Consider the following 9,618-nt stretch of genomic DNA (forward strand, 5'->3'; position numbering starts at 1 on the left):
TGTCGGATCCGACCTCTCTCACCCTGATGACAGCCAAAGAGAATCTCAGGACGCCCTGGACAAGAGTTTCGCTCATATCATGCGGGAAATCCAAAACAAAAAAGATATCATAGCATACCTCCGTGCTATGAAAGTAAAGCCCCTGGCCCTATGCAGTAAAATTGAGGACAGCCTCATTAACATGACCCCGAAAGAACAGCGTTCTAAACGGGGACTCAAATATTGGTCCGTGGCCCAACGCCTTCGGGAGGTTTTGAAAACATAATGGCAGGTCACCGGCCGAGGGATATACCACCCCCCATAAGAAGCGGAATTCGGATCGCCCTTGTCAACGCCGAGTCCTTGAGGGCTCATTGGGCCGACTTTGTGTCCATTTTGTCAAGGAGAGATGACGACATAGTTGCCATCACAGAGACACATCTGCACCCTGACCATAGTGACATTTCATTCCAGATCTTCGGTTTTTCACTCTACCGCAACGACCGGACATACAGTACGGGTGGGGGGGTTGCTGTCTACGTTCGGGATGGCTTGTCTGTAGAGGTCGTGGACGTGTCACATGCTTCCCCGGACATGCGTGCCGAGCACTTGGTGTTGGCAATCGGTAGTGGTCCCGATAAGTTTCTCCTCGGAGTGGCTTACGTCCCCCCAAAGACGCGGTCGCCTCATCTCATACTCACTCACTTCGCCCAGATCGCGGCTGCGTCCGGACGTGGTCTAATCCTCGGCGATTTCAATGTTGCCATTAATCGTAATGATAGTCGTGCCTCAGCGTTCCTCAGGACTGCCGGTGATCTCGGGCTCACGTTAGTCTCCCGTGAGCCGACCTACCATACGACCACCTCGCACAATACCCTCGACCTCGTGATAACCGCTGGTGATACTCGTGTGATGGAATTCGGACAGGAAGCCGTCCCTGGTCTGTCCCGGCAAGACCTAGTGCACTGCAGTGTTCTGGGTGCTCTCCCAGTGTGCCCCTCCCCCAGGACAATTCACACTAGAAATCTCAACACGGTGGACGTTGCTGCCCTTCTGACCGATCCGGAACTTGAACGGCTCGACTTTGTGTCAGAGCACGACGACCCGAATGTATGTGCGACAGCGATAAGGGACATTATCGTGGGTGTGTTCGACCGCCACGCCCCCTCTCGGATAGTCAAAGTGAAGAGACCCCCAGCGCCGTGGATTGATCAGGACATCCGGAAACGTATGGCCGAGAGGGACAAGCTGTTCAAACGCTTTGTGCGAGAGAAATCCGCGGCTAACTGGGAAGCTTTCCGCATCGTCCGGAATGCTACCAAGCAGTGTCTTCGCAACGCGAAGAACCGGTTTTTCGCAGGGAAGGTGGCGGGTGGATCCGCGGAACTGTGGAGGACCATTCGGGCACAGGGCGGTGTCCGGCGCGGACCCCTTCCGGCCACTGCTGTCCCACCTGATCGCCTCCTGGAGGCGTTCTCAGCGCGCGAAGGCAGCGCTGTTGGAACAATCGCACCAGTATTTCAGCCCGCCCCACATCCCCCATTCACCTTCGCTCCCATAGTCTGATGTTGTCTCCGCGGTGACGTCTTGCCGCACACGTACTCCGGGGCCCGATTCCATCTCGCCCGCGATGGCTCGCCTTCTTCTCCCGGCATTGAGGAAGCCTCTCGCTCGGGTGTACAACATGAGCCTTGAAAGAGGGATCTACCCCGAGGAATGGAAGAAGGCTCTCATTATCCCTCTCCCCAAAGTGTCATCCCCTGCCGCCCCTAAGGACTACAGGCCAATATCCGTTGCAAACTGCATTGGGAAATTTTTCGACTCAATAGTTTTAAAGCAGATTTCGGAGCACGTTCACCTTCACAACATCCTGAGTGCATCGCAGTCTGCTTTTAGGGTGCACCATAGTACGCAGTTGGCCCTCGTGCGGGTGCTCGACCCGATCAGGGAGGCGATGGATCGGAGGCGCCTCACTCTGCTGACATCGTTAGACTTGTCCAGGGCGTACGATACAGTAGATCACGGGGTACTCCTCAGGGTTCTGCAAGCCCTTCAATTCGCACCGGCGGTTATCGACTGGGTAGCTGATTATCTGGCAGGGAGGAAGGCGACCATCCGCGTCCCCGTGGGGCCGCAACCTGCTTGGCACCCCTTCCCATTCGGTGTCCCTCAAGGGTCCTGCCTCTCACCCATGTTGTTTAACCTTTTCATCGACGGCGTGTCGCGGCTGTGTACGCGCGCGAGGGTGATGTTGTACGCCGATGATATCTTGTTGATTTCCGAGTCGCATCCCCACGAACTTACTGAGTGCGTAGCGGACATGAACACGGACCTTGAACATGTATATAACTGGCTTACTGGAATGGGGCTCTCGCTCAACACCTCCAAATGTAGTGCCATGGTCATCGGCCACAAAAGACTCAGAGAAGATGCGCGTGGCCGACAGCTCCCCCCGGTGGTCATCAATGGCTCGATAATTCAGTATCAACCTAGTCTTAAATACCTCGGCGTAACGATCACGGAGGACCTATCTTGGAGCAGCATGGTCTCGGCGACCGTGTCGCGGATCCATTGGGGACTTAGACGCCTTCGTGGGATGCAGTTTAGGCCCAGTGCTCGGACAAAATTATGCCTCATCAAATCGCTGCTCTTCCCCCTCCTCGATTACTACACGGTACCATGTTCAGACTTGTCGGGTCAAGACTTGGATAGGCTCCAGGTGGCGCAAAACGCGTGCATCAGGTATGCGTTACGGCCTGGGTGGGGAGAGCATCTGACGCCGTACTACAAGAAGGAGGGCATCCTTAAAGTGAGGGAAAGAAAGGTCATGCAGACGGTCGTCGCTGGTACCAAGATATGGCGGAACGAAGTCCCCAGCTTTATTTTTGTCTCGATGAAACTCCTGGGGCAGGTACACCAGGTGAACACGCGGTACTCCCAGAGTCTTTTCCTCATTCCTCACCACCGATCCTCGAGGATGGCGGGATCATTCATCATCACGTTTGCCAGGGAGTATAACCTATTGCCTGGGGATATTAAGACTAACCCCACCCCGGCTAAGCTCAAAAAGCATCTGCTCACCCGCTATACTTAATTTAACTCTATTCACAAAGAGTATTGATTGTATCAGTTTTTATTGCATTCATTTTATAATATTTACCTCTTGCTTTCACTTTAAAAAAAAAAAAAAAAAAGCTATTTAACTTAAATACTTTAATCAATGTTATATACCTAATATTTACTATTTTAATAGTTTTTATCGAAATTTTATGAAATAATCAACATTTTATACCTTTAACTTTTATTATTTTACAGTTCCTTAATCTCAATAATTTATTCTATTTAACTTCAATATTTTATTCATTGTAATATACCAATTATTTATTATTTTAATTGTCTTTATCGAAGTTTTATGAAATAGTTAACATTTTATACCTTCAACTTGTTTTAAAAAATAAAAACCTTTTTACTTCAATAATTTATTCATTGGTATGTAGATGTATATAGTATCTCCCATATTTTATCTATGTATTTACTAATTCTTATTTATTTTCTATATCTTCATACCATACTTGATATGAGACGAAATGGAAGGTGCCTGCCCACTGACTGATTGAGGAAAAGAAATAAATTCCTACTGCAGGCTTCCTGGCTTGACTGAAGAAGCAGAACAACTCCATATGTTACACTAGAGTTCAAATCACCCGACCTGCGTGTCGGATTGCTTCACCTTAAAAACCTGTAAAAGAGCCCAGGCCCGGGGGAAGAGGGGGCCGGATTGTGGCCTCACCCGGGCCTGGTTAAATAAAAACAAAGTCAAGTCAAGTCTCCATCTCTCTCTCTCTCCATCTCTCTCTTTCTCTCAATCTCTCTCTCTCTCTCCATCTCTCTCTCTCTCTCTCCATCTCTCTCTCTCTCTCCATCTCTCTCTCTCTCTCCATCTCTCTCTTTCTCTCCATCTCTCTCTCTTTCTCTCCATCTCTCTCTTTCTCTCCATCTCTCTCTTTCTCTCCATCTCTCTCTCTCTCTCTCCATCTCTCTCTCTTTCTCTCCATCTCTCTCTCTTTCTCTCCATCTCTCTCTCTTTCTCTCCATCTCTCTCTCTCCATCTCTCTCTCTTTCTCTCCATCTCTCTCTCTTTCTCTCCATCTCTCTCTTTCTCTCCATCTCGCTCCGCCTATTTGAGTGGTTTGAGTGGGTTTTTTGCTATTTGCACGCCGTTTGCGTGGTGTAGTGTAACCGTGAAGGTTTTCTGCGTCGATTGGTGTGCTTGTGGCGGAAGAATTCCGATTTTTGGAGTTTAAGTGATCATTTTTGTGTTTTTCATCAATCGCGCTCCCGGATCAATCGTCGAGTGCCCCCCCTGGCCAGGGGTGTGCGTTCCTTCACCTTCTGAGTTAGCGGTCATCGCTACCTCTGTGATCCCTACATCCTTGCCGAGTTTGGTGATTTTCGGACCATTTTCAGGTTTTTTACAGTTTATTTTTGTTTTCGTGAGTACGAATTTTTGTTTTATGTTTTTCACGAAAGTAACGGTGTATCGCTACGTTTCGTCATTAATCGTTTTTCTGTGAGTGATTCCCTATTGATTGATGCATCGCTCTGTGTATTCTGTGGCTTAGTTTCTATTATTTTTCACCCTCGTGGTTTTTCACGTCGCACGTGGTTATTCCACGTCTATAAAACAAAGTTATAGCTAGTGTGTGGTTTATGCTGTGAAAAGGTGCCTAGAGTACCACTGTATCGTGGTATAATCACAAAAGTTATGATTTATTACGACAAATAATTATAATTGATCTTTTACGTGTGGAGTGTCGTACCACGCGATAGTGTTTTTGTTTCTCATTTGTGATTTCCTCTTAAGGGGTGATTTTCTTGGTTTCCTTGTTTTCCTTTTCTGTTTATGTGTGCCTTGGTGAAAACCCGACATCTCAGTGTCATTTAGGGATCGGGTTTTGCTTTTTTAAAAGTTAGTGAACTTAGGCAAAAGTCAGTTGTTATTTCTTTGTGGGGTGTTGCCTCTTGAGGGGTAGTTTTTCCCTGCCCACGCTTTTCCGCAAAGCTTTCCCTGCATCCCGGTGAAATTCCGACGTCCATGCGTCCTGTAGGGGCCGAGTTATTGAATTTCACCCGAGTTAGTGCAATTTATACTTGCACTTTGTGTTTCGGTCCCTCCCTTCGGGAGTGCCCTGGGGTTCGTTTTTTGAACTTTTTGTCCACTTTTATTTGCGTGTGTGATCTTGGCCTGCCGCTCGGGCGTTCGTTGGTGGTGGGGCTGCGGCCCCTGGGGGATTTGCCGGTATGGCCTCCCCCTCGCGGAATCCTAGCCGGGATCGCTCCCTAATTCGGTTCGCCTTGTGCCCAGTTCGCTGAGTCCTCGGGACAAAAATCTACCACTAGCTGCGAAATGGCATCGTCCAGTTCGCTCCCTTCCCCTTCAGCTGCTGGAGTGCAACCTGGTAAAGGTCGCCCCTCGCGACTCCCCAAATCCGGAAATCAGTCCAGTGAAGAATTCCCCTCTCTTTCTTCAGTATATCACCTAAATTCAGCCTCCGCCTCCTCGCCTCCTACCACCACTTCACTAATGAAGCCTCCATTCGCTGATCCTCATTACACCGCCTCCGCCTCTACGTCTAAGGGCCCTGCTCCCTCTTATGCAACTGTCGCAGACAATAGCGATTTCTACAACTCTACGGCCTACAAGTCCTCTGCCACTGACAAGAGGACCGCTGTGATCTGTGATGCCATTGACGGTTTGCTCCTAGAGGATTATATTGACGCCATCGTCTCGATTGTGAATCCTATGGACATCACTTTCGTGTCCCGTATCAGCCATAACAGAATCTGCTTATACTTGAAGACGATTAATTTGGCTGATATGGTTTCCTCATCACCCCCCGTGCGCTTTAAGGGTGCTACCCTTAAATTCCGGAAATATGTCACCGGCATCACCAGGGTTTTCCTTTCTAATGCCATCCCGGACATACCCCATCAGGTGCTACATGAAAAATTGACGGCTTATGGGAAAGTCGTTGGCCCCATTACATTCTTGAAACCGTCCGCCAGGAGGACAAAATATCCCCATATTCAAGGGTTTCGGCGACTGGCTAATATGGAGGTGACGGATCTAGGATCGCTACCCCCATCCATCCCGGTCTGGTTTGCTGGGACAGCATATAACGTTTTCCTCAATCTAGATGATTACGTCTGCGCAAAATGCAGTAAGTCGGGTCACCATGACTCTCGATGCCCCACCCTCCAATCCTTGGGTGGCCCTTCCGATGTGCTCACGCCCGGGGTCGAACAGGAGAGCACTTCCTCGGCCACGAACCCACCCGCCGTCCAGGGTTCGGCCTTCCCCGGGGACACTGTGCCGTCTGTGGCGCCGTCTGCTGCCGTGAGCCCCGTTCCATTGCAGGAACCGATTATGGATGATCGGTCGTTGGGCGTCTTACCCGTGTCGCCGGGGGAGTCCCCCGCGTCCGAGGCTGTTCTTTCCGCCGCTGTCGACGTTGCCGTGACCGTGCCTGTGGGCGAGGACGAGACCTTGGCTTCGTCCTCCGGAGCCATGGATATCGATGACACCTCTAAACGGGCGTCCAAGAGAGAGTTGGAGTCCCCTTGTCATGAACCCTCCAAGAGAGTCGCCCCCCAGGTAGTGGGAGATGATGACCCCGATGATACTACTTCCGCTTCGGACGGGGCGGAATCAATCGTGGACGGGGCAGCCTGCGTTACCGCCACTTCTAAGTATCGTACCGCCTCTGGTAAACCCCTAAGTAATTTTTTGAATGACTTGAATTCCTTATCTACTAAGAAGAAGGACCTGAAGTCGAAGCGAATCGCTCGTATCAAGAAGGAATGTGTTGACTTGGAGGGGTTTCTTGGTGAATTAATCAGACTGCAAGCTGCGAATAAAGAAGCCAGGAAAGACAGGCGGTACGCCACCTACATTTCCATCGTCAAGGAGTTACTGCCTACTAATGGCGGGGAACGTATCTAGTGACTTTTATCCCAGTTCCCGCACGCAACCCATCATAACCCTATCTCACGTCAACGCTGAATCGCTTAGAGCCCACTGGGCCGACTTCTGTCGAATTGTGTGCCACCGGAGGGACGAAATTGTGGCAGTTTCTGAAACGCATCTTCTTCGGGGCCACAATGATATCTCTTTCTCCATTCCCGGATACTCATTTTTCCGGAATGACCGTTCCTACGGAGCCGGGGGAGGTGTTGCCCTCTACGTCAGGGTTGGCTTTCAGGTTGCTGTCCTGTCTTCATCACGATCTTCTTCCTTGGACCGTGGGGAATACTTGTTTTTGGAGGTTACGGCTGATTCTTGGCCCTTCCTGGTGGGGGTCGCCTACTGCCCCCCTAAGATGCGTGCCCCTCATTCGACGCTGGAGCGGTTCGAGGAATTTGCGGCCCATTATCGTCGGGCGGTGATCCTCGGGGACTTTAATGTCCCAGTGAATCGAGACGACCATCGGTCTCGTGCTTTTACCCGGGGAGCCGCCGATGCAGGTCTTTCCATTCTTTCTTCGAGGCCAACCCACCATACCAGCTCGTCCAATAATTCCCTGGATCTTATTTTTACTGCTGGGGACGCTCGCGTTATTGCGTGTGGGCAGGAGGCTGCACCGGGGCTCTCCAGACACGATCTTGTGCATTGCACATTATCCGGGCCTATTCCACCCACTTCCCAACGACCGATTTTTACCCGGGACTTCAAGTCTATTGACCTTCCGGCACTCCTGTCAGACCCTGCACTGGAAGCCCTCGATTCCCTGCGGACGGAGGCGGATTTGGATGCATGCGCTGTGAGGGTTGGGGATCTGATCCTTGAGGTCTTTGACAGACACGCGCCTGTGCGCCGCATTAAGGGCCGCCGACCCCCTGCGCCGTGGCTTTCCCCTGACATCAGGAGTCGAATGACCCATAGAGACAAACTTTATGAGCTTTACACCAAAGACAAATCTCCTACCAATTGGGAGGCCTTTCGGGTGGAGAGAAATCGAGTGAAACAACTAATCCGGAACGGCAAAAACCGCTACTTCACCAGACGATGTGGTACCTCGACCTCGGACCTTTGGAAGGTTATCCGGTCGGAGGGTGGGACCGGACCGGGTCCCTTGAGAGATATTTCTCTTCCCCCCGTGGACCTCCTTGACAACTTTTCTTCCCGGGGGAATTCTGCGACTGGAGGCGTCATGCCCACTTTCCCTCCTAATCAATATCCGCCTTTTGCCTTCGCCCCGGTCACCGAGGATGACGTCGAAGAGGCCGTGGGCAAACTTGCCTCGCGAACGCCCGGACCCGATGGTATCGTTTCCCAGATGGTGCGACTCCTCCTCCCCGCCCTGAAGCGGCCCCTCACCCGCATCGCCAACGCCAGTTTGTCTTCGGGGTGTTACCCGAGTGCATGGAAGAAGGCGCACATCATTCCCCTCCCTAAGGTGCAGGCGCCGTCATCTCCAGACCACTTCCGTCCCATTTCGGTGGGGAATTGTCTGGGGAAGGTACTGGATCTTCTGGCTCTGCAGCAGCTTTCCTCCCACGTCTACCAGCACGGCCTCCTGTGCGGTTCCCAATCCGCCTTCCGTCCCCACCACAGCACCCATCTTGCCCTTGTTGGGGTATTGGACCCGATCCGGGAGGCGATGGACCGGAGACATCTCTCCATCTTAGTCTCCCTGGACGTCTCCCGCGCCTACGACACCGTGGACCATGCGAAGCTGCTCGGGGTGTTGACATCCATGAACTTCGAGCAATCTGCGGTGGACTGGGTAGCGTCCTTCCTCTCCGGGAGGATGGCGACCATCCGCGTTCCGGCTGGACCGTGTCCGGGATGGCGCCTCTTCCCATCTGGTGTTCCCCAAGGGTCCTGCATGTCCCCCCTTCTCTTTAATCTTTTTTTAGATGGAGTGGCTCGCCTGCATGTCCATTCTAGGATATTGCTATATGCAGACGACGTGCTTCTGTTGAATGACTCCCCCGCCCCATCCCTGGATGCTTGTGTTGAACGAGTGAATGAGGACCTTGAGTGCTTGAACGAGTGGTTTGTCGGGATGGGGCTCTCCGTAAACCCGTATAAGAGTAAGGCGATGGTGGTGGGGAATGGCAGACTCCGCAGCCGCTACTTTAATCCGGACACCTCCCCGCTGTTTCTGGGGACTTCCAGGATTCCCTACGTCTCCCATCTCAAAAACCTGGGGGTTATTATTGAAGAGGATTTGAAGTGGACCCGTCAGGTTTCTCAAACTATTTCCCGGGTCCATTGGGGTTTGCGTCGTCTTCGGGGTATGCAGTTCCGCCCGGACAAAGGGACCAAGATGACTCTTGTAAAATCCCTGCTATTCCCAACCTTGGATTACTGCATGGTGGCATGTAGCGATCTCACGGGGGAGGACATACGGAGGCTGCAAGTGGCGCAAAACGCCTGCATGCGCTATGCATTACGACCAGCCTGGGATGACCACGTCACCCCACTTTATGTAAAGGAGAAGGTTTTGAAATTCAAAGAAAGAAAAGCTCTACTCATTCTTCTTTCCGGACTCAAAGTGTGGAGGGAGAAGGTTCCACAATATATTTATGTAAATTTGGGGCTTTTAGGTCTCCAACATGGGGTAAATACGAGAT

The 9,618-nt window shown here is 51.4% G+C and overlaps 1 protein-coding gene across 1 annotated transcript; it reads left to right on the forward strand.

Moving 5' to 3' along the window:
* The first annotated feature begins 264 nt into the window (after positions 1-264).
* On the forward strand, positions 265-1,545 carry LOC124159686. The gene has a single exon (XM_046535596.1). It carries the CDS (start codon positions 265-267, stop codon positions 1,543-1,545), a length of 1,281 nt encoding a protein of 426 aa, XP_046391552.1.
* The last annotated feature ends 8,073 nt before the right edge of the window (positions 1,546-9,618 follow it).

Source organism: Ischnura elegans, chromosome 5, assembly GCF_921293095.1.
Source record: "Ischnura elegans chromosome 5, ioIscEleg1.1, whole genome shotgun sequence".
Lineage (NCBI taxonomy): Eukaryota > Metazoa > Arthropoda > Insecta > Odonata > Coenagrionidae > Ischnura > Ischnura elegans.

What these genes read in the sequence shown, in the direction of transcription:
- LOC124159686 (XM_046535596.1), top strand. Translation starts at nt 265, where the DNA reads ATGGCAGGTCACCGGCCGAGGGATATACCACCCCCCATAAGAAGCGGA.